At 41.0% G+C, this 25,924-nt stretch overlaps 1 protein-coding gene across 2 annotated transcripts in view; it reads left to right on the top strand.

The window, feature by feature from the left end:
- Positions 1-25,924, top strand: part of OLA1 (Obg like ATPase 1) — a 659,689-nt gene that overhangs the window by 585,123 nt on the left and 48,642 nt on the right. For both annotated transcript variants that reach the window (XM_069225367.1, XM_069225368.1), the window contains exons 8-10: positions 4,565-4,705; positions 5,457-5,553; positions 7,750-7,872. In XM_069225367.1, coding sequence (XP_069081468.1) covers positions 4,565-4,705; positions 5,457-5,553; positions 7,750-7,872 — 361 coding nt within the window. The remainder of the gene's footprint in view (positions 1-4,564; positions 4,706-5,456; positions 5,554-7,749; positions 7,873-25,924) is intronic.

Here is a 25,924-nt window from a genome sequence, read left to right as displayed (position 1 = left end):
ATTACTTTTAGAATTTCATACTCCAGCACCACATATATACCCGTTTTTAATGTGCGCCCTTTACCAGATAATACACTCTTGCATTTTGTGTGCCTCCTTTCTTAATCTTACCAATAATTATTTTCCTCTGCTTCTGAAATTTAGATAATCTCTTGCATCTCTTAGGAGTTTATACCTGTTGATGTAAAAGCATGGCCGTATTGTGCATTGTACAGTGCAAGACCCGTATTTCCATTAATTGCATAAACAGGATAATCTTTATTCACATGCATTACCCAGTGCAAACAAACGAGCATTTGCTTTATAATGTATTTATTAAAATGTGTCCAGACAACTTAATTTAAGACAAATGTTTAATATCTGTATTGGATAAAAAGTAGAAATGCATAAGCAATATATAAAATTAGAAAGACAAAACAATATTGTAATGAAATATTGTATGGACCTTTCTATCCTACAGGTATAGTGTCGATTTGTGCTTCTCATTAATAACCATTTTCTGGTTGTGGGTGATACGAAGTTGCCATACGAGCATGCTTGTCCTCTTCATAGCGTACTATGGACAATGAAATGGGATATCGTTTTGAGACTGACCACATCTAGTGCACATGACATTTCCCTTCCTTATAAGTCCAGGGTATTTAATTTCATAATACTTTAGTTACTAAGAACATACTTTTTCGCACTCTAGCTTCCTCAGGTGTTCCATGGCACAACCACTCTTCACTTTTTGGTCGCCAAAAATAGGCAGGATAAATTCTTAAAATCTGCTGCCCATATTATTGCCATCTTTTAATTGGATAGTGCTCCCGTCTTCACAATTGAAGAGGGTTACGCCTTCATTCTCTATTGGTGGCCCGTTTGTAATAGGGGAAAATAACGTAGCAATTCGTATCTCGTTGGCTATTTAATCAGTTGAGGCTTTATTTTTAGCACTGTGTTGTTTGAGTATCACTATTTCTTTGCTGCCTTCTGAAGTTAATTTCAGGTGACCAATAGGAGACTACTGTTTGCTTCGGCATATTTTGAAGACCCATTGTTGGGACCTTTTCACTGGGTCTGGCTGCTAGACATGATTACTAGGCACTGCAGTCCAACACTGCTGGCCCAGGCCCTATTCCACTCTAGTTGAATAACTAATGTACTCCTTTTTATGGGCGAGCGCAAAGCGCTCCGTCCATTCTGTAATCTCTCTTCGGGCTTCAAACCACTCCCATGTCACGTCAGTCACTTACATTGGTTTGTGGGCTTGCCTTCTAAAATCCGCTTGCTTTCATTTGTGAAAGGCATGCATACGTCGTGTCTTTTCCGGTGTTTAGCCCACCTACACAGCACCGGTAAACTACTAAAATGTTTTCAGCCTGGGGTCCGGACTACGTTATCTGTTTATTTTCTATGCAGCGCAATCGCGCTGCAGTTTACATAGCCTGATCGCGCTGAGTTTTTTTTCCTTTACAATGCTAATAGCTCTAACTCGAGCAAATGTGTGATCCGTTGCATTGAAAAATCTTGTTTAGGACTTGTATACCAAAAAACGCAAGCTTTTTGTTGTGAAAATACTTTTTGTCAGCTTACAGTGGGCTTAGAGCCCACCCATTCCTTAGTCATGGGCTTTCATTCCATTTCTTCTGTTTGTCCATTCCCTGGAGCATGGCCTTCTTACTTGTGTCCTTCCACTGCTTACATTTCAGACAGTACTTTTTACTTTTTGGTTTAGCACTCTATGAGCATGCATGTATAATCCAGCTGTCTTCCTCGTGTGCAGTTTCCTTCCTCCCTCCGAGCTCCTTTTTGCTCTTACCTGGGTTCTTCTCCCAGTCTCCTCTGTGTTGTGCTTGTGTACTTCTCCCACTACGTTCCTTTCTCGCCTGTGTGCTTTTCCCCACTTCAGCTCCACATTGCTCGTTCTCGCCCATTTGCTTCGGTTCCTTTGCTCCATGCTGCTCTCTCTCTCCCGTGTCATGTACTTCTCCCCCTGCCCTCTGTGTTGATTCTACCTCCTGTGTTGCTTCCACCCCTTGGCCCTCTGTGTTGATCCTGCCCCCTGTGTTGCTTCCGTCCCTTGGCCCTCTGTGTTGATTCTGCCCCTCTGCGTTGCTTCTCTCCATCATCTGTGATGCTCCCCACACCCTCATGTATCTTCCCCCACCTGAGCCCTCAGTGTTGCTCCTCCTGCCCCGGCCCCTCTCATGTTGCTTCCTCCCACCCGCCCCTTTGATGTTATTTCTCCCATCCACTTAAAAAAAAAAGCATGTGTGGTGCACGTGCCTACAAAATGATGCCACTGGCCTGGTCTCATAGGCTTGTTTTTTTCCTCCCTTCTATAGCCATGCTGCACAACAACAGGATGCTGTACAACATCACTCAAAGCATTGGCAAAGCTGATAAGTCCCAAATGCGAGACCTGTAAGCTTTACTGATGATTGTTTCATAGATGGCCCTACATGGGTGATGGTGAATCGTGCATTAAATGTTATTGCTAGTGGTGATAGAGGATTTAGAACTCAGATACTGTATATTCTTTGTAAGTATGCAATAACCTCGTTGAACAGTTAGACCTTTAGCTTTGAAAACGAGTATGCCTTTTGTTTACTGGTAGGGAATTAAGGTCCATAGAAATATTAATAGCACAAAAACAGAATGTCCTGGCACCTCCTGTGGCTGAAGTATTGCACCAGAGATAAGCTTGTGTAGTGAGGAACTACTATTACAAGTATGTGCTTTTGCTACCATTATTACATAGGAAGCCATTTGGGTGTCATTGACAGTCTTTGTGAACTCACCTCTTTACTGTGATCTCAGTTTGCAGTAGTAAGTCACATGGATAAAGGTAGTGCACATAATGCTATAGTCAATTACTTTAGCCATTTTAAGTCCTCTCGCTACCCTAGTTTCTCAGTAACACTGAAGGAAGTTGAAGGTCGGATCACTCAGTGCGGTTGTCCCCAGGTGCCTGAGAATCTTATAAAATGCTCCAAAACTCAAAGCATCCCAAAATGAATGTACAACCACAGCACAGTCTTTTTACAGTAATGCTATTACCAAGCATTTAATATGTGCCTCTTCCTTAGACCGTCCTTAACCATCCCCAAACGACATATCTTTGATTTTATTTATACTGATGCTAGGAACATGTTACAATATACCATTGACTTGTTAACCATCCATTGGAGAGCTAACGGTGACACAATGGTGAGATTGTCCTTGTAATTAGGTTTTGAACTACTGTTTAACTTCGGGGGTACAATATGGTGAATATTTTTCTAACATAGTGGCAAGTCAGCTGTGTGACCTTATGGTAACTCTACGTTTGTGTTTTTCCACACCTACAGTATTGCACACTTGTGTCAAAGCTTCATTGTGCAGCACTATTAATAAATGTAGTATACAGTTACCAATGTCAATCCCTAAACTTTTATACCAGAATTTCTGTGTACACAATTGAAAACTATTGTATCACTGTCATAGGTCTAGCGTACCCTTTTTCAATCCGATTTGGTGGGTAAACCCATGTTGCATAGATCAACAGCCCTTGACCAAAACAGATTGGCAATTGCAATCATGCATTTTTGGCCATTCATTCTTCTTTTGCAAGAAATCGTGGCTAGAGTAAAATTTCCACGTTCGGTCAATGGTATGAGAGCAGATCATGGAATATACTCTCATACTTCCTTTCTGTCATTTAGGTATGCGTTGAATGAGCCCTTGACAATAACTGCTTGGATGCCAATTGCACAACAAAGATAGCCATGTTTTCCAGTGCATGTGCATAGCCTTGTCTTTCTGTAGTTTAAATACAAGTATGTTTGGTTCAGTGCACATTCTTAGCCCTACTGAGAAGAGATAGTAGCATTGAGTAACTTGATTGATATAATCAATCCCAGTGGTGGTTTGAGATGTCATCACGCTTGTGACACTAGGGGTGAAATCATAAGCCGCGCATTGCGTGGATCACAGTTGAATAACTAACTGTAACTCGTGAATTGCGGTGTTTTTAGCCTTTTGGTTTTTAGGGTTTGCATCCTAATCAGAACTTCTCTCCAACTGTTTTTCTATTATTATTTTTTTTAATAATGCAGGGTAAAACATTTCCAATAAGGTTCGTTTCAATAAATCTAGATCATCATAAAATATCAGCTATACATTATAGTATAAATTTGTAGCACTGGTAATTTTCTGCCTCAGTAATGCAGTACAAAGTTAACACACGGAATGGCAGCGCTGCGCTTGCGTGCAAAAATCCGAATGCGAGAAAGCAGAGAACGTTTCTTTTATAAGTTAGCGGTTTTCCTGAATTCTACCGCCAAACTAAACATGTAAAAGTTTGAATTAGTCCATCCAGCGCGAAAGTATTGTTTAATCTGTCGTTTTTAAAGTTCAGATAGCAGTAACACATTAAGGGAGTCCACCTGCCGCAGTTGCTGCCTGTTAATGTCTTGACCTTGGAAAGCTATACACAAAAAGATGGCATCATAAACCGTGCAATTCTTATGAATATGTATGTGCTACTTGATAATAATGAATGTGGTGCAGGATAATGTTGTGCCCTTTTTTTCCTCTACAGGTTGATAAAAATTAAAGAGTGGGTGGACAAGCATGACCCGGGTGCCTTGGTCATTCCTTTTAGTGGGGCTTTGGAGCTCAAGTTGCAAGACATGAGTGATGAGGAGAAACAGAAGTATCTGGAAGAGAAAATGACACAGAGGTTAATTAGCATTCATTTTCGCTACACTTTATTATCAACTATTTCCTTGCTGTAATTTAATTGCTTGCGCTGATAGAATAATAAATGACAGAGTAATTACCATTATAAAGAGAGAATCTTCTCCTTTCTTTACCATGAGACAGAGTGAAAAGATTTATTTTAAATTAAGTTTTTAACTGTCATCTGTCATCTCTGTGCGGTGTTTTAATTATAACATAGGTGTTCGTTATGTACGTTTTTGAGACGACTAATCACCAAAACTCGCGTCTTTAAAAAAAAAAAAAAGATTAAAAAAAAATGCAGAGTTTTATTAAGAGGAAGAGATATTTTCAGGTTTTTTTTTTCAGTTTGAAAGCCATAAATTGTTAAAATCAACATTTTTTTTTCGGGATGCATTTTTCTTTATTATTGTGAAAAAGCGTTTTATCAATTCTGAAATGGTGGTTATATTTAAATTGTAGCTTGAGAATTGTTTTATTTAACAATAAATTGAGCAAAAAAAAATGGGATCGGGAACTTTCGCTGTGGGAGTAGTTATTTACCATGGTATTTAACCCACCTGTGTGGTTCATTTGATGACTGTTATTCAGTTTAAAATATCGGGCTCCTCGTTGCGCTTTTGCCTTCCCCTCACAAAAGCATTGATTATTTTTGTCATTTAGATGTTTTAAAAAAACCTCACACGCGTTGAATTGTCAGACAGCTAGTTACACTTGAGTGTACTAAAGAGATTGTTGGTATTTTCCTGCAGTGTTTTATCCAAGATCATTAAGGCTGGCTTTGCGGCACTCCAGCTCGAATACTTCTTCACGGCAGGCCCCGATGAGGTGCGCGCGTGGACCATCCGGGTAAGTCACACCTCTTCATCAGCGCCATCCGGTTCCACACTACAGCATTCAGATTGATAGCAGCGACTTTGAAGTTTGTCGCGGGGACGGTTAGCTAGTCATTACAGATGAGCTTTTTGTCTGGGATAACTTTAATTATTTGTGAGCTGCTGAACGGTGAAAGTGGAGCTGCATTGATTGAGGCGGGGGACAATTGATTCTTCCCATTACATTGCCTGAATTTCTCCAGCCGGCGGGATCTCTCTGCCCGCCTCCTGTGGTCAGAGATAAGGCCTCGCCCGTATTGTGCTTGCTTAATCTCTGTGACTGGGCTTGCCTGCATTGAAATTGATGCTGCATTTCATTTTGCGTTTGCCGAGTTCGGTTTCCTTATAGGGTGGTGCTATTCCGCCTTTCCCTTGCTAGGACTGCGTGTTAAGCAATAACGACACCATTAACATGATGTTCTGGACTGAACACCGCTCGGAATAAGGGTTCGTTTTGCAATACGTCTTAAGAGGCCACAGCACTTATTTTGATTTTTACCCCACTCCCGCCAGAACACTAGTAAGCAAAGGCAGGGTATTTGAGTACCTGATTTCAAAAGGAAACAGTTTTTTTTTTTTTTTTTTTCTTTTTAAGACAGCTGCAGGAGACGAAAATGTCGTTCCTTGCTAATAAGAGCGCGAGGAATTTAAATCCAACGATAGAGGATGCTGTAGCGGTTACTGCTGAGGCCGAGAGCACTGGCTCCCATGGTTAGGCATATTAGAAGCTTGTAGGCAATACACAGCTCTTGCCGAATGTTCCCACCTGGGTGGTATATAAAATAAGTCTGATTTCTGTCTTTTATCTTCTCCATCAATTTGGCGTTGCACAGCTCACTGTGTTTTTGTAAAACCTTAAAGGGCGGTTCCGTTAACCTATCTATCTGTAAAAATGAAAATATTTCCAAGGACATCATCGAATTTAGATCTTTCTAGATTTGTCTATTAGGAGGGCACATTTTTAGAAACCTCTTTACACTCTCAACCTAAGCCTCTGGTTTAGTCATTAGAAAGCATAATATCAAAACGTTTAAATGTGAGCATGCATTACTGGAAAGGCATGTTTCCTGATCAGCTTGCCACGTCTTTCAAGAATGATAGCTTACGCTTTGCTAGCAAGCATGAGAGCTGGTTAATCTTAAGAGTGATTGTAAGTAGCATTGTGATCTAATGTGCAAAGATATTTAGTCAGGTAAGCCTCAGTGAATCGCAATATTAACCCAATACATCTTACATTGCAATAACTGTGCTTTACTTTGTCAGGCTCCTAAGCACTTTAACATGGTTTATTAGGCAGCCCTAAGGTCACCATTACTCCTCGCATGTCTTTCGGCGGTTGTGTGTGCATCCATTGTATGGCGTGGCAATTATAATTCTGGACATTTTTCTTCTCCAACATAAACTCCAATTCTGCTTCATGAATGATTGTATTTATTATGGGGATTGTCATTAGCATAGATTTGCAGTACAGCATGTGCATTCCGAGGTCCCTTTGTGTGGTCTGCAGTCTAGTTGCCAGTGTTCATTTTGAAACTACTCCTTGCATTTATAAATCTCATTGGCTCTTGCATTTGTGGAATAAAAAAATAAAGATGGTAGGAACCTATCCATGGGCATGCTGAAACTCTGTGCAATATCCAATCCCTACACAGATTCTTGAAATAAAAATGTATTATACCGAATATACTAAATGTTGTTTGTGGCACAACCTACCACACATTTCCTTTCGATTTTGATTAGATACAACCAACAATCATCACAAAATAAGAGCACGAAATAAATAAAAAAATGGTTTTCATTTACAATTCGTGGTAGAATAATATTTTTCGTTAAATATTGTTGTTTGGTTTGTAGTATTAAATGATCGTTGGAGACTCGAGGTTAATTTTTGAGTTGGTAACCCCAAAGCATGCCAACAATGCTGCAGTCCTAGGTTTGTGCTAAAAATAATGTGAAAGGGCAGACCTCTGTGATGTCTATGCTATTGCTTCGTTTTATCTAAACACACATTTCGATAAAATAGATATTGTGACTTAATGATTTGAAGATTTTGATGGTGACTGTTCAGTATGGAACAATTGATGAGTGATCTGAAATCTGCGTCAGGAGCCCAAAACAGCACCTTTGCAATCCATCTCAATTAATTTCCTTCCGATTTATCCTTTTACAGAAAGGGACAAGGGCTCCTCAAGGTGCAGGGAAGATACACACCGATTTCGAAAAGGGCTTCATTATGGCAGAGGTCATGAAATTTGACGATTTTAAGGAAGAGGGATCTGAAAATGCCTGCAAGGTGAGAGTCTGCTTATGTCACATTTTTTCCATCGAGCTTTCATCGGAGAGCAGTTGATTGCAATAGGGTACCTGACAGTTGCTTCATATTGTAGATTAAGACAGATTGCAGCTATCTAGTCAGCTTTTTTTTTTACTCTTGGGAAAATGATTAACAAAGGCACTTTGTGTCACTAAAGTTTGACAGATAACCAAACCCAAATACTGTCCGCTCTAGTGGTAGTGCCTTATTTGTATGCTTAGCAATGTTTTTCAAACCCCCCACTTCACTTTCCTACTTACCTCCTCCCCTACTTTCCCCTCTCAGACCACTGAAATGACAGAATATGGTGTGGTTCATATCAGTGTATCCTAAGTAAGACACAAACACATACTTCATAATTGTTTTTGTGTATAAGGTGGCATGTTAAATTATTTTATAGACCTTGATCTATTAGCAATATGTCAACACATTTCAAAGTACTTTGTGCCAAATTTAAAAAAAAATACCTGCCATTAAAAACAACTCCACCAGTAACGTAGAGTTTGTATGCACTACACCAGCAGATGCCTGTTAGATAACCCCTGTCCCTTGAAGCTTAAAACCGTTATAAAGAGGGGTGTAGAGTTGATCAAAGAGAATCTTGGTCTCCTTCTTGTCCTTGAGCCACAATTCAGAGCTACAATGGTGTGCACAAATTGTGTATGTATGCGTTGCGTAACGGGCCCATGGTGACAAGTGCATTATATTCAGGTATGAACTGGCAAGGCTAACCAAGCTGCTTTTTTCTCTCTTACTGCCTCTTTCTTTGTCCCTCAAACCTCTTTCCCAGCTTCCTCATCTTCTCCTCTTCATTCCTCTCCACCTGTCCCTTTTTCCACTCCCTGCTCTACATCTCCCAGCTCTCCAACTCTCTCCCGCCCCTTCCTGCTTCTGGTGGTCTAATACCAGTCTAGTTAAAGTTACTTGCTCTTTTTACAGGTAATTGCTTGTTTTGTTTTGTCTATAAATATGGAGTTAAAGGCTACTACATTCCAGTCACCTCCCTGATTGGACATGTGAATTTTAGGGAACTTGGGTCAAGGAAAATATCGTTTTCTGAGGGGTGGCCTGAACACATTTGTTTCAATACAGATTAACCGTCAGAAAAAGAGTAAAATAGTTATTCAAAGTTCACCACATTGGACACGCACATAGATCCTAGTGAAACACTCAAATATAAATCAGTATGTTGTAAAGTGACTCATCCAATTTCAAGACAAAAAAGTGACCAGAGTACAAACAACTGTATTTTAAATCATCTGTAGGTGTGGGTCTGGACTGGATTTATCTCTGATTTGTGCATGTATAAAATCACCAAAGTGGTATTTTCTGGCAGTATACGTTAGACAGATGCAGTGTTCGAAATAAAAGCAAACATGAATCCTGTCTTTTTTAGGAGAATTACACATGCAGCAAATCTTAAAAACTCTCAATTTTTAATATGAAAAGAAACCCAGAGCTCTGTACATATTTGCTGCAATTGAATCTGTTACTCAAACCAACTGCACAGAATCAGTATACAACCCAGTGTTCCACACTGACGCTCGGTATGATGGCAGTACACAGCCTAATAGAAATTATAAGAACCTGTCACTTTTAGACACATGAAAAAAACAACCGTACAGCAATTTGATGTCTGCGCATGTACATTCCTAACCAAATTCACCATACCCCAAATGAACACTCGTTATGCTATTTCCATTAGACCAATTTAACATACATTCGACATTCAGTAAGATACACATTTTATCCCTCATGACTAAGACATCTTTTACTGTCAGGTTACACCGAATGGATGTCCAAATGACATTCAGACATATGGGCATGTGAATTTCGAACAATTTAACACACACATATCCGTTTGGCATCCCAAGAGTCAGGGAACACAGCGTCCGTTACTTGCATATTCCCCTACTGATATACTGAATACTCACGCATACACAAATTGGAACATTCGGTATACACCACGCTCATCAAAATCCTGCACACACATATTGAATGCAAATACCCAAAATAACCGTATGGCACTAAACAGTCTCAAATGTACACGACACACGAGGAGTACAACGCGCACTAAACTCCGCTTACTTGACTGAATACGAAGCAATGCCCATCTCTGCCCCGAGGGCACAGCTGCAGGCAAGAAACACACACGTGCTGCTTGCACACATTTATTAAATGGAACGCTTGCCAAACAACTGTGGACTTTGGATACTCGAACATGCACACCTTTCAGCATGTGCACCCCTCGCACAAGGAATGTATGCCACATTGTTCCATACTGAGAAATAGACAGAGCTCTCAAGGTTGCATACACATTAAAAGCACATTATTACCCAATTTTCACATTAGTGCTTGTGCGCCGGTGTTACAAGCCCACATTCCTAACACCGATACATATCTGTTACAGTTACTATAGGTTAAGTCTCTCAGTTCTTAGTTGAAATTTTATCTAGTCTGTTTAAGGGAACACAGGTATATCGACTCAAAAAACTTAAATGTTTTTTAAAAGTTACATTTGAAAATCGAAGTATAAAATGGAAGGAAAGTCAAGTCTTTAAGGTGTAGATTCAACCCTCATTACACTATTCTTTGTGATATAAAGGAAAAATGAGTACTCTTAGGAAACCTGAATTCACTTTCAGATGAATACATCTAACCCCTGGAGACTATATATCACCGTGTACCACCTAATAAGAAACAGAGCACGCACTAAAACCCATAGCACAGTAATTAAAGAGAATTACAAACAGCTTTGAAAAAAGAACGTTTATAATTGTCCCACGTTTTACACTTTGAACGTTTAAATTATTTGTTACTTAGATACTTAACGTTGTTAAGTTTGTGTATCTTTACATGTTAAAATATAGTATACTATTGCTGTCATACGATTCTAACTAACAAGATGTGCATGTGATTCAACAAACGTGTATTTTCTACAGTGAATGTACTTCTGGTCTCAAAATGCATGTTCGCTCCAAAGAATGTACAACGGAAGAAGCAAATTTACGTTTATTCAGTAGCTCAGAATTTGACGTTCATAGTGGTCAAACAATGGCGTACTATGCGATCTTTGTTGACTTGTCTGAAATAAAGGAAGCAAATTCATTGGAAAACCTACTTTTCAATTGGATTAAGGTGTACATTCAGTACTAGATAATTCAAATGTAGACATTGCTTGGAAATACAAAAGTGTATCAGTTAATGCGTTTTTAAAAGAATAATACAAAAAATAACTTTGCCTCATCTTTTACAAGTACAGCTATACATAGCGTACCACTCCACACTATGATACATATCACCCTATCGAGGGTGAGTGACGCGTTTTTGCTGAATGAACAGCACATCCATATAATTGAATGATGTGAATAATTTTCCCAATGTGTATACTTTTACTAATATACCCGTGCCGCTGTTCTGTGACACTCCAAAATATGAAGGCATTGAGGCTTTGCATATGCATCTGTAATCTAGCTATAAAATAAACTACACCTAACAGACAACAGAAAAACCTGCTTAAATACCTGACCACCCTAGCATGGAGCCAGCATTTAATGAAGTAGCATGGGTAGGACAAGACTTCATAGATGTACATATATGATTTGTATGTAGGGCCTCCAGCCACACCAAGTGACTCGGATACAAAAACGATCTAAAAGCAAAAATGCACAGTCACACGATGTTTGCTTACCAAACCGGTTTCACAACATGTCTATTAAAAAGATGAAAAAAATGCAAAGTCGTTTTCCTACTGCTGCTGAGCACCCTACTGAAAACCTTTATATGGAACGGATGTTGAAGGTCATATGCTGTTGAGGCCATTTTATGTTAAAGCAGACTTTACTGAGCACCTGCAAGAACTGTGTTGGCTAACCTCTGCTTTTGTGTATGTTTCTTAATCTTGAGGCAATGTTTCCCAGACGTTCCAACTGTTTATTTAATTTATATAGTACTTTCCTTGCATAAAAACCGCGTGTGTTCAAAAGTGAGTACAGTACATTAGTCAAACTTTTGTGAATTATTGATGTTCATAATATCAAAGGCTTGGCATAAAGAAGTCATTATTCGGGAAAGACTGACACATGAATTTTTAGACAGATTTTAGAGTGATAAAACAGGAAAGAGAATTTAGGCTTCAGATAGTAAAACCTGTATGTTCTGTAGGTTGATGCCAAAATAGAAAAAGAGCAAGAGGAGTGGGTACATGAAGGATACCCGGATGCAGGGAGATATATTGCATCATGTTTGGCTTATTTTTAAGCACACATCCCACCATTAGTTGGGCCTGACATTGCTTACTTAGTCTTTACATTCCAGCCCTGGTTTCAATGCTTCCATCACATATCAGAGTCTCTGTTGTGAGTTGTAAACATCAGTATATTCAAGGTTCTGTTATTGTTTATAGATTGTCATTGATATTTTGATGATTTATAACATTTTGTGGGTGATTTTGAGAGCTTGGTTAGATTATTTGACTTGCACATTGCCTGACTTGACTGTATATGAGTTTATAGGAAGTAATGGGACATGTTAATGAGCTATAATAGCTACAGGCCTATCTGTACTTTATGGGGTGAATACCGGAAGCTTTGTATTGGTATGTTCTATTCTGAGCACAGTCATATCTCACTACATGGTGTATCTGCGTAGTGTTGCAACTTGGTGACGTGTTCTTTGTAATGTGCTTTGCTGGATGTTTTCAAGCGCGTTGCTGCATAGCAGTAAGTGTTGTTAGGAGAACATTGATATCTATTCAGTACTGTTGGGTAAATGTTCTATGTTCTATCCAATGCGTCCATTTGAATGTTGTATTGGTATTGAGTCCTTTTGGGTCACCAAGATTGGTATTTAAAGCTATGATTGTGCTGTGTTGGATGCAAGTGCCTTCTGTGCCCAAAATGTCCTGTTCAGTTTTTGAATATATTGTTGAATAGTGTAAGTGATATTGCCTTCCAAACATAAATGAACAAAAAACACAGGAGTCCTTTACTGAATAAGGAAGCACTAAATACAAGGTCAGACAGCAAAAGGTTGTAAAGATGATAATGTGGCAATGACACTGAAAGCATAGAATTGGGAGACTTTTGTTACGAGAAACTGCTGATACCGAGTGTAGGTTAACTTGGACCTTATTCCATGATGCCTACTGGAGTATGATCTGTCAACAGCCAGGAATTAACTATCTTGGATTGGAACAGCAGAGTAGGAGGTAAACAGCAGAACATTGTAACTGAAGGCCTTTCATTCGGGACATATAGGTATGACATATCTCCTTTCCTTCAATATAAAAGTAGCACTATAAAATACAACAAGAGTGAATGACATTGAAACAAAGACTACATGAGAACTACAGACACTTCACAAAATGAAATAGCATGACTTTCAAAGAGCATAAGGAAAGATGGACATGTCTCTAGGGTTAATCCTTATATAATCGTGCAAATACACAGATGATCTGCAATTTTGTTTACCTCTGTCTCAACTCTTTATCTCCGATCAGCATGAAACCACTATTTTCATCTGTTCTCACACTCCTACCATCTAACCCCCCCTCTTCTGATAATGCTCCGATCTACGGCATTTTCATGTGTCACCATTGTTAAGAACAACATACCTATCATGGACCTCCTTTACTTTGAAGAGGCTACGGAATTTGGTCAATCTCACACCAATATGTCCTATGTTGATCTGGACCCAGTTGCCAACTTCACCACCAACCTGATCAACTCTTACATATTCTTTAAACCCTAGCCGAACTCACATCCCTGCAACCGTGCTAGTACCAACTTGGTAACCAGTCTCCTTCGCCTCATGACTACAAACTGTGACACTTTAGTGGCACTACCTTCTGTTGTGCAGTGTGCCTATACCATTTCATCAACCAAACGTACAACATCTTTATCCTTTTTGAAACGCCATTTGGATGGTACCTTTGACCAACCTGTTGGCTCCTTCCACCATGCTGTTATCTTGGGGATTTTACAGCTCTGTGTGACTATTTAAGATACCACACATGCCTAAAGAAGTTTCATGACATCAGAAATAGTTTGTGTGTCCTTGTCAGTGACCAATAAAGGAAAACCACCTTCTCTATAAATGTATTCTAACACAGCAATGGGGGCCTTGGTTGTTACTTCCTTCATAAATTTGACAACCAACCATTTTGAGGGAATGTCCACTAAAACTAGAGCAAACCTTCAGGTATTCCAAAGTCCAGCTAGCATTCCCTTAACATCTAAACAGACAGGACTCCACACCTTAAATGGCTCATTTATGAGATACATTTCAGATTATGTACTTTCATTTAGCCTTTTTCTCCCTTCCTTACATTCAGTACAACACTCAACCCATTTGCTTGTCTGGTCACCTATCCCTGGCCACCGAAAATGATCTTTAATTCTCTTTTTAATTAGGGTTTGACCAAGGTGCCCCTCATTCACTACATTATGCATAGTTAGCTTGTCCTCACACATTCATCTAGGACTTTGATGAATGATCTAACTGAAGGAGCCACTGCACTTTCTCTAGGTCCACTCTTTACCACTAAGCCAACAATCTCTTTCAAAACAGCATCCTCTTCCATTCCTCTCTCCCAATCACTCATTGTGATGACACTACCACCCCATTGTACAATGTCTTCCACCCATGCTGCAGCACCCACTCTGCCTTGAGCTAAAACTGTCTCTCTATCCATCACAAACAAATTCACAGGCAAGAAGGATCCCCCTGTGCATTTAATCAACGTGGTATATATTCCATTTCATAACAATATTTCTGTAGGCGAGCTGCGAACATAGCTAATGTAGTCAATTCTTTGCCCGCACCACAAGTGGCTTTTGGTCTGTTGAGAGCCTAAAGCTCATTCACCATAAACCTGTTCTAATATATCCAGCAGTCCAGGATGCCTCTAGTGCCTCACCCTTTATGAAAGAATAATTCATTTCAGAACTCATCAAAGAATGTGATGCAAAAGCCACAGTATTTTCCATTTTGCCTTGCAGTTTGGATTAGATGGCCCCAAACCCAGTGGCAGTGGCATCTACCAGCAGAACAGTTTTTAATCTTATGTCAAAAGGAACTAGAATTCCTGCATTGCCAATTTACTTCTTAATTCCTTCAAAACACTCTTGCTTCATCCCTCACTTAAAGGTGCTCTACAACTTAGACTAACTCTTAGTTTGTCTTGTTGCAAATGTTTCCACACATTTGTAGTAGTATTCAGTGAGTCCCATGACGGATCTCAATTGTTTTTTATCTTGTTGAGGAGTAGAGAGTTTGATGTCTCTTGAAAGATCTTCTTTGGGGCTCACCCCTTCTGCTGAAATCGCATGCCTAAAATACTCAATTTCTTTAATTAAAAATCTACATTTGTCTTTAAGGTGAGACCCCTCTTCAGACAATCCGTCTAAGGCCTGATTTAGTGCTCAGTTAGTTTAATCTTCAGTTTCTCCAAATACTAGTATATCATCTTGGAAGTAGATGATGTCGCTCTTTCCCTTAAACACTTCAGACATCATCCTCTGCAAGACTGTGGTTGCTGATGATAATCCATATGGCATCTATGAATTGAAATGTCTGTTTCATGGTGATAAATGCAGGGTAAAGACTTTGAGTGTTCGTGAAGACGTATCTGGTGAAAAGAGTTATTAAGGTCAATTTTGAAAAAAATATGTTCCCCCATTCAGTAAGAACACAGGTTCACTGATGTTGAGCAGGTGACAATTGTCTGTGGCATTATTCTGATTCACACTTCTTAAGTGTACACACAATGTTAACAGGCTGTCTGCCTTTTCAGTTAGAACTACTTGAGAGATCCAGCTCGAAACCTCTACTGGCTCTATAACACCGCCCTCATTATCTCCAGCATTTTCTACACTTTTTCTCTTACTGTGACTGGCACTCTCCTCATCTATTGTTGAACAGTGAAAGCACCTGGCTTGACAATAATCTCAGTTTTAGATTTACCTAACTAATCCTTAAAAAGAGTCTTTGTTTCCCTGACGATATCTTCGATATGGATTTTGTGCACTACCATTACTTTGTTGGGTGCACATGGATTGATGACAGTATATTGATCGTATTGGTGCATCACATCCAGGGTAGGAGGGTCTCCCCTGAGCCACATTCATGTACACCGTCCTTTCAACTTCTCTTCCTTTGAACCTAATCAATGTAACAGTATAGCCTAGAATGTCAGTTTCCTTACCTTGATGCCTCCATTTAAATGGATCATCCAAGCATTGGTCCTCTCCACCTGCATGGAAGTAACATTCTACTCCGTGACCTCCATGACTCCACATTGCAACCTTGAATAGCATCTTGCATGCTGCAGACTCGTCTCATTGATGGCCTCAATAAATTCAACAGTAGTGTTCTGATACTTATGAAACACGCTGACTCCCAATTGAGTTCTGCATGAGCCTCAAAACCTGCAATTTTATCTATAAGACTCCCAAACTACATCTCTGAAACACATCCAAGAAACCAGCTGCATCAGGCACACAATGCCACGTAAGGAAATGAAACCTTACTATACCGAAGAAAATAAAATGTAGGAATGAAAAAATAGAAGTAAAGTCCTTTTCTCTCTTTCTCTCTGACTTCTACAGTTTACGATAGAATTGAAGCTACACCCTAGAACACTACCACCTCACTCTTTAACATCAGCCCCCCATGAGACTTCTCAATTGCAACTTTGTAATAATTTCCCCTTTGGCTCTTGCCAGCACCATTACAAGTGGGGGGCAAAGGGAAAATAATGCCCTACTCCCCTTTCTTGAAGACCCTATACTGCTACAAAAATAATTGATTTACTTTTAAGCAACCTTCCTGTTTATTAATGAAGAGGCACAATACGATGCCAATGCTGGAGATTTGTGGAAGGACACCAAAGTTATTAGCAGCACAAAAAAGATATTTCCTGTAGAAACATGATCCTGATTATAACTAGCCAGTGGCAACCGCCAACAGACCTGGCCCTTGCCCTTTTTTTATTGCTCCAGTGCTCCCTAACTAGATGCATGTGAAGGTTTTTATATAGCATGAATGCCTACATACAAACCTAAAAGAGGAAATGTGGGCCTGTCAGGCAACGAAAAGAGCTGGAACCTGCATTTAAAAAAATCAACGGTTGAAGAAGTTTGGTTGTTCTGCGTTTGGATGAATTAATTCTCTTCATGTTGAATGTTCAAGTGATCGGTATTTGTGGTCCGGTAGATAGGGCATTGAGAACTGTAGAAAATGAGGGAAATAGAAGTCAGGTACGCAAATAGAAAGCTTGAAGGAAAATAGAGGGAAAGGGACAGCCAAGGAAAACCAAGATATTGCTGAGAAGGAAGGAACGTCAAAAAAAGAATAATTTCAATTTTAGCAGTGTTTGGGCAGATGTGGCACGCCCTATTCAGTACTCCAATGGAGAAAGTCTAGCAATGGGTGGTTGCTGATAGAGAAAGAATACATTGTATTTCATCACCATAGCAGTGTGAAAGGAAACGAGAAGACTTCATTATAATGGTAAGCAGCGTAGTGTTTATGGAGAAAATCAGTGAGACGTGTCATCGAAATATGTAATAAGAGGAGGTGGGGGAAGGGAAACTCAGTTCATTTCATTGAACTTAGTACATTCAAATAGAAAATGCAAAAAAGCATATTAAAATCCTCTTCCCAGGGCTTTGCACGATAACAAATGAAGTGTTGTAAAATATAAATTGAAAAAGGTTGTCTGTGTTTGTCAGGTTTGGAATGCTATCACATATCCGATTGCCCTCAGATATTCATTCAACATTTGTGAGGTTTGCATTCAGCTAGGAGATTGTTTTCTATGGAGAAAATGTTTGTGTGTTATTGAGTTGATAATGTGAGATGTATTTTGTGCCTGACAGCAGTACGGTAAAACTAATTCATTGCCAGCAGTATGAACTGTGCGCTGAAAAGCCCTGTGTGGTCTTTGTATTCTACAGGGATATCACGTTATTAGCAATCGTATCTGCTTAGCCAAAGCTGGTTTCTACAGATGGCTGCTTTCAAGTGCAAATGAACTGGTTAGACGTGTCTTGTTAAATACATACTCAAGATTTGCAAATGGGTATTGATTTTCTAGCCAGTGTTTCTGATAGCAGTTGAAATGATCTCTGGAGCATTAAAAAGAGCACCATCACTTCTAATTAATTGTAAACCGACTGGTAGCAAAATGCTTACACGTATATTAGTATGTCAGTGTCGAGATGCATTTGCTGAAGAGTCCCCACATCGTCTCCTGCAGAAACACAGCCGCAAACAGGACGTAGACTCAGTTATCACAACTGCTTTCTCCCTATGAAGAAATCTTTTACACTGGTTTTAGTGGGAGAACTGTTTCCCTTCCCTCGCGTAAATCAGTTGAGAGTGCACATGTAAAGCGACATATCCAATATCTCATCTCAAGGGACTGAAGTCATGGATAATCTGCTTTTTAAAATATATGTTATGTTGCTCTTTACATTCTCGATCAGGTTGAGCTCCCAGAGCAAGAGTTCAGTAGTTTATGCAAACTGATGCAAGGGCATACTTGCAATGTCCTTGTAGTTCATATAAACTGCTTACAAAAATAAAGATTTAGAAGTTTTTCTCTTGATTGTTAAAATGATTTTGCCAATTTTTGGAATAATTCTCGTGCGTTTGTTGGCTGCTAACATCTGCAGTGATCTGAAGATCACGAGTTCGAACCCCGGCAAGCCAAACTTACCCCGTGCTTCTGAGCTAATTAATTACAAATGAATAGGGTAGTAGTAGGATTTTTAACGAACAACAAAAAGGTAGTTTTGCATTAGATCAAGTTGTAATTGTTCTTTTTTTATTTTTATACAAGTTACTCCCATTCCTTTGTACAGGCCTCTATTGAGCCCTTTATTTTTTCAGGAGCTTCCTGGGTGCAATCCACTATTGTGTTTCCCGACTTAGAAGTCTTCTTCCTTTCCTAAATAAGGAGAACACATTTTGAGTTAAAATATACTTAAAAAATTCTAGACATGTTAAATCTTGACCAAATAAGGTAATTGATAATAAAACAAATATTGACCACTTTATGTGCCAAATCAGTAATGCGTGTATCTTTTCTCCAAGCTGTTCTCATGTCAGTTTCTGATGAATTCATGGTTTCAATCTTGAAGCCATGTTGTGGGTCATCAAAGGACCTAGACAGATTAGTTTAGTCACGGTAAAGCTCATAATTGTGGTACTCGCCTCTGCATATATTGCCTCTGCTAGTTTAACTTGTTGTAAATGGAGTTTAAATTCTGTTTTAGCACTGACTCAATCATTACATTACTGCCCATTGCTCTTGTGTGCTCTCTCAAGTTTCTAAACCCTGATTAAATCGTAACTGCTTACTCCCTTTACACGTTGTGAGTCAAAACCCCAAAAAGGAGGTTCTTGGCATTGTAGTGAGCGAACCCGAGAACCCAGCCATTGTCCAGAGTCAGCCAGTGTCCAGAGGTATCAAGCAGTATTTTCAAAAGGAAAGCCCATATTTGAATAACTAGCCTGACACTGTTTTAGGAAAATATTGCTAAGAAATATGTAAGTGGATAACATCTCAACGTGCAGTAGAAAAGTCATTAGTTCTGTCTAATTTACTGGGTTTCTTAATGCTAAGGCTATTTCCGTGTCAGGTAAAATTGTAGTTGTTATAGCACTAATATTTCTGATCAAAATAATAGCTTTTCAATATCTAATCGGAAAGTGTTGAGCCAAGCACAATTTGATTCTTTATTTCATTCAACAAGGTGTCTCATTTCCATTTCTCACCATCAGCCAGAGACAAATGCTGGTCATTTTGTTTAGGTGGCGACAACTAGGAGATCTTCTGCTTATTAATATGTGACACTCTTATATTCTATCCACGTTGCATACTTTGGCTAATTATTTCAGTATAACAGAAGACTGCATGGTCCTTTTGATTGACTCTTCACTCTCAGGCAGCACATTGGAATCAAAGTAAAATATGTATTATTTTACTTTGCTTCTACCATTAGCCTTACCTAAGGAAATTCTTGCTTCAGTTTTCAGGGCATGTGCCATAACCTCAAGCTCTCCCCACAGCCAGAAGAGTAATGGCACAGGCTTAAATGAATCCCTGATCAGAAGCATGGGTGTGCGTTCTGAATGTGTCAGTAAGAAGGCTAGGTCAATGTTAGAAGCTGATAGATAAAGCTGTGGCAGATTCTCCCATGTTGTGCAGCCCATGTGGAAAAGAGGGTGAATACTATAGTAGGAAGCCCAGGAGTCTTACAGTGGGCGAGAATTCAAGAGTTGGCAAGCCTTGACGACAGTGGTCAAAATAATACAAAAACAAAAATATTCAAATGTGAAGTCTAATTCACAATCCATCTCAAAGAAGACAGGTGTGTCATTTTAACCTAATTCATACCACATCCCAAGGGAGTATGGTATGTGACTTTCCTACCGTTAACCGTCTTCTAGAGCAGTACAGGCAAGTTACATTGTTCACTTTACAAAGTAAGGGAAAGATGAAAACGCAGTCCAACCTTGAAGTGATTCCAGGACCTTCCAGGTCTTGGAGGAGGTAAGGGCCTTCAGAAACGTAAAGACTGCATGGTCCTCCTGCTCCAGAGTTGAGTTTGCTCTTAACAACCCTCTCTCGCCCCCAAACTGTATATAAGTGCTACCTGCATGATAAACTTGTGTGCAACAGTTAAAGCTGTCTTTCTAATGTTGTAATTCCTGCACTTCAAATGTTAGGCAACATATTTTCTGGTGTCTTGGATTTTTCTTAAGCCTCATGATCATTTCTGTTTGGTTAAAGGTTTTATCACCTTTCATAAAACAAAACGTTAATAATCACTAAAGTAAATTCCATCTCTACAACCTGAGTGCTCTGCATTAGGCAGTTGGCACACAGGGGAGTCAATACAAGTTGGGGAATTTCAGGAGTACAAGCAGCCGAATTTTGTTTGCATAAACATTACGTTAGTTGGATACTGCTAACTGCAGATTCCTCACCTTTGAATATTCCCCAGACATCATACTGGACCTGGAATTTTTATAGCAGCCCTGGTAGATGGTGGTTTGCTGCTCTCCATCAGTGTTCTTCAGCTCTGTGAGTGACATGTAGAACCGCATATTAGTTCCACCCAAAAACACTTTATTTCCTTTGTTTCCGCACCTCAGACGCGGATTCAGAGCTACTTCTTGGCCTTTTCAACAATTCTTTTCTTAAATCCTTACACAGTATGCAAGGGAAAATGACAATAGGGTTCAAGCTGTGTAGAGACTGTTGTAAATAGATTTTTGATAGAGACAACTAGCCACAGATTCCTTATCTTAGAATTCTCCATCAGGCGGGAGACTAGATCTGGAAATGTTTCCTCTGCAGTACCTCTGCCTGTCAGTAGAGGGCGTCAGGCGACTCTGCAGAGACATCAGCGGAGTCCATATATTCCCTCCTCTGACGCACTGGCGTCTATTTTAATGCGGATCCGATTTTCGAGTACCTGAGGCTTTTTGTCTACCTGATCTTCGGGAATTATTGTAAATTGTTCCAAAAAATAATGTATATGCCTTCTGGATTTAAGACCTGTGGATCCTGTTCCCGGCAGATGTCGGTCACGGGTCCACAATCCATCTGTTTATGGTGTCTGAGGTCTCATCACGATACCGACAACTGTGACATTTGCCATTGCTTGAAGCCGAAGTCTTTGAGGGAGCGTTGCATGTAGCTCCTCGTGGCACGAGCGGACAAGTCCACTTCTCACCGATGTCTGAGTCTGTGGTCTTCTTCCCGATCCCAGGAACGCTCGAGGAATCGATCTCACATGCTTCCATCAACCTCGGGTGGCCCGTTGGCGTCCCCAGGTAAGTCTTCCTGGATGCCATCATGCCCTTCGGCATCACTGCCCCCACGTTCTCCTCCTGTGGAGTCCGCTGCTGAGACGACCCCTTCCCTTCCGCTGTATCCTGTCGCTGGGCCGCCTATGGACCAAATGCGATGTTACTATGCGTCGACGTGTTCCATCTGATTCTTCCCCTCCCTCTGCAGTGCCTTCGGGCCCTGTGGAGGTGGTGAATGCAGTGACGAGGTCTTTGCCGAGGCTTCCACCTTGGTGCCTGTTCTCAGTCTCGACTCCAGAGTCAGATCGGCACCGGTGCACAGCCTCGTACGACCTCCATCAGCTCTGCCTGATCCTGTTGTGCCGACTCTCCTTATGGCGCAGTTGGGTCTGACACCCCTATACTGATTTTCCTGGAGTCGGACAACGGCACTTCTGAGGAAGCTTCCCCCTCTCGACGTCGGCCAATGACGACACCGACGCCAGGAGTGATGCTGTGTGATTTGGATGTGGTTCCTGTGCTGGATCCATAGTCTGTGCCTCCTACTCGGCCTCCTGCACCCTTTACGGGGCCCCTTCCTGGTTCATCCACTGATTGGGCGCTTGATTTAGCCACGGCTAGTGGCTTAGACTCCTCGCCGGCATCTAGCCCACTGTCGTCTTGTGGCTTGGTGACGGAAGCCAGCTCTGCCTTTGCAGATGTCTTCAGGTGGGTGGTTGAAGTTTTGACCGTGCACCTTCCTTTGGTGCAGTTATCCACTGATCTGCTGTTGACTTTTATTCTGGATCATTCCGACACTGAACGTGTTCTACCTTTTTGCGAGGGTCTGTACGACATTGTTCTGGGTGTCTGGATTCAGCCTGTCTCTGGTCCTTCGGTTGACCGTTCCTTCTCACACAGGCATCGGCCAGCACAGGAAGATCCCTTGTGCCTTTGCCACCACCCTTCCCCTCGGGGTTTGTTGTCCAAACTGCTTTGGGCATCCTGGCTATGGAGCATATTCCTCTGACTCTGCCGCACAGGATTCTAGTCAGTTGGATGTTGCCAGCAGGTGTATTTTCACCTCTTCTAGTGCCGCTCATCATTCCACCAACACTTCCTGTGTTTATGCCCATATTTCCCATACTTTCTGGGACTTCATGGAACGTTTGTTGCCATCGCTCTTTGAGAATGTTCGCACTGCCCTGATGCCTTGGATCAGAGATGGTCAACATGCTGCTCGACTTACAGTCCGCTCTGGTATGGATTCTACTGATTTCATTGGTCGCCTCATGTCTTCCTCTGTTGCCATTCGTCGCAGGGCTTGGTTATCCTCTTCAAATTTTTCATCTCTGGTGCGGGATGCTCTTCTTGATATGGCATTTGGTGGCAAGTCTCTTTTTGGGGTGCATGCAGATTCAGCCTTGCACCGTTTTCGTGATTCCCATGTTGGAGACTAATATCCGTCTTCTTCTAATGCACTTGTGCTGCTCCATTGCATCTATATTTGCACTGCTATGTTCCTCTCAGATGTGGGTCCTGTTACGTACTCACGTGTTTCTGTTATGTTATTGCATTTCGTGTGGCTCTGTGACTTCTGAGTCCTTTCAGAGTCTCCTGTTCTTTCCAGCCTATTTTTTATCCACGTTGGATATTGTTGCACCTCCTTTGGTGGTGCTCTGCATGCTTGTAATGCTGCTGCTCGTTTCTGCAGTGCTGTAGTTCTGTGGCATGGTTTGGTGCTTCTGCTGCCATAGGCTCCTCTGTACGTGGATTTGATTCCAGGGCCCGTAACAATACAGTTCAGTTTACTTTCTGTGAGAGTTCCAACTCTCTGTTTCCTTTACATTCGGCATATTCTTGCCATGTTGAGTAGTAGCACTACTTCTGAGGCGGGCCGGGTGCCATCATTTGGCCATATCTACTGGTGGATCCCTCCGCTTACTTCTGGCCTTTTCATTCCACGGTTAGTGGTTCTCTTTTTGTTGTGCTTTCTGAACAACATTGCCTCTTCTTTAGTTTACTCTAGGCTTCTTGCCTATTGTCTATGTTGATATGGAGATTGGGTGGGACATTTGCTCTTTTGAGCTTTTAGTAGTACGCTACTTTACACATTTACCTTGTTTTTCTTCCCATGTGGGAATATGTTGTTGTACTCCTCTGGGAGCCATTTCTTGCCTACTTTTTGTAGGGTCTCCCGCTCTGGTGTCGCTTCCTTTTTCCCATTTTGTCACTGGATTGTACATTGTCCTTGTTTTCCTCTGCTACGGGCTCATATTGGTGCTTGTTGCAGATTCCTCTCCCTGTCTTCAGGGTGTTCCTGATTGCTTGTACTGTACCCTTCGTTATTCACATTTCTTCCAGTATCATTACACACTGGCTCAGTGTTAGCGTCTCTTTCCTTTTGTGGCACCGGCTCCCCCATACCATGGGTCTGCCACCGCAACACTGTTTATGTTAAAAAAAAAAAAAGCACAAAAAAAGACAGTCCTAATGTTATACTCTCCACTGGAGGGTACTTTCCTCTCTTTCCTTTTTACCTCTTGCCCACTCTTTTCGGGTCCTACCTGCCTGGTGCCCTCCCTGCCCTGTTGTTCACAGGGTCCTTCTTTCCCATTGGATGTTGTGGGTTCCTTTGTCGTACTCCCTGTTTTTGAGGCAGTGCCGTTCCTCCTTCTGGCCTACACAGGGGTGTCCCTTGTTCTTTGATTTTTCATCCTGGTGTTGCATTCATCCGTTTTCCCCCACTTCGACTGGAGGGATATAGTACTGTTCTTTCCCTTGCGTGTGCAGGCTTTGTACGGCTTACCTGGTGCCTTTTTCCTCATCTTCCTTGTTAATTGTGATGGCTTGGGAAGCTTGCTACCTTTTACTTCCTGTTGTCAGTCTTCCTTACATTACTTTTGATGGATCTGCTGCCGACAGGTTGTTTGGTCCCCTTCTGTGCACGCCTGCAGGAATTCTTTCCTTCACAGGTGTCTCTTGTTTACCTGTTCATTGTTTCTGAGCACTGATTCTGTCAGTTCTTTACCGTACGTTTCATCCTTCTGGCTTGTGAGGTTTTCTGTGTTATACCTTTAGTGTTTTGACACCTTGTTTAATTCCTATCTTTTTTCCTTGGCCTCGGGCAACGGTTGCCTTTCCATGCTTTCAAATCCCTCTGGACATGGTCATAGACCCTCATTCTTTCATTAAGTGAGTCTTTTCAGTCTTGTCTCTGAACATGACTCCAATTTTATGTTCCTTTCCTGACCGCATCTTACTTCCGGGTGCAATGATTGGTTTGCTTTTCGGTCATGCTCCTTTCAGTATATTGTGTGCTTTTCTGCTGCACAGTACTATGGGTTCCTTTGTGTGAAGCTGATCATTCTGCCTCCAGTTCCCATGTCAGATTGCTTCCTTGTTTTCATTGTCTGGGTTATCATGTTCCACTTCAATTCTTTTTTCACTTTCATGTTTTTTCTCTGGGTTCACACGGGACCTTGAGTTTCTTTTCCCTTGTCATTCCAGTTTCGCTTCTGTGTTATCTCTTTGACCTACTCTCATACCCTGGCTTGTGTATGTCCATACACTTCGCACTTGACTGCAGGACCTTGCTGTTTTTTTCTCCCTTATATTCCATTGGGGCCTGGAGCTGCTTTCTCTGCTCCTTCTAACGCAACCATTGCTGGTCTGCCTGTACTCTAGGTTTTTTATTTGTTCTTTTCCTATTCCTATGTTCTGTCTTGGGTTGTGTGTGTTTGTCACATATCTCCTCTGTAGGGGTACTCTCACATTTTGACTGTGAGTTTGTTTGTGTAGAGCGCTTACGCTTGTTCTTCTACTTTGCCTTTTTTATACGTTTTCTATCACTTGTTTTCTCCTTCTATCTCTGACTGTTTTTTTTTTTTCAGTTTTCACTGCCCTATGGGTGTGGTCGCTGCCTTGTTTCCTGTGGTCACTTTACCTTACCAGTCCTACCTTGGCATTTCCCCTGTGGATATGCTGGTCATTTTTCATATGAGTAACTTATGTTATTCTCTCGCCCTCTCTGTGTCGAGCCTGGTTATACCTCTGTGTTACCAGGTTGTTCTTTGCAAGACTAGTGTGATCTGTTCCCGCCCCTCCTCCTCAGGGGGTGGGGGGTCAGGGGGGGAATTGCCTGGGTATCTAATTCTAAGATAAGGAATATGGGGCTAGTTGTCTCTATCAGATAAACAAGTTACTTACCTTCGGTAACGCCTTA

Source organism: Pleurodeles waltl, chromosome 3_1, assembly GCF_031143425.1.
Source record: "Pleurodeles waltl isolate 20211129_DDA chromosome 3_1, aPleWal1.hap1.20221129, whole genome shotgun sequence".
NCBI lineage: Eukaryota > Metazoa > Chordata > Amphibia > Caudata > Salamandridae > Pleurodeles > Pleurodeles waltl.
This window is presented reverse-complemented; position numbering and strand designations above follow the sequence as displayed.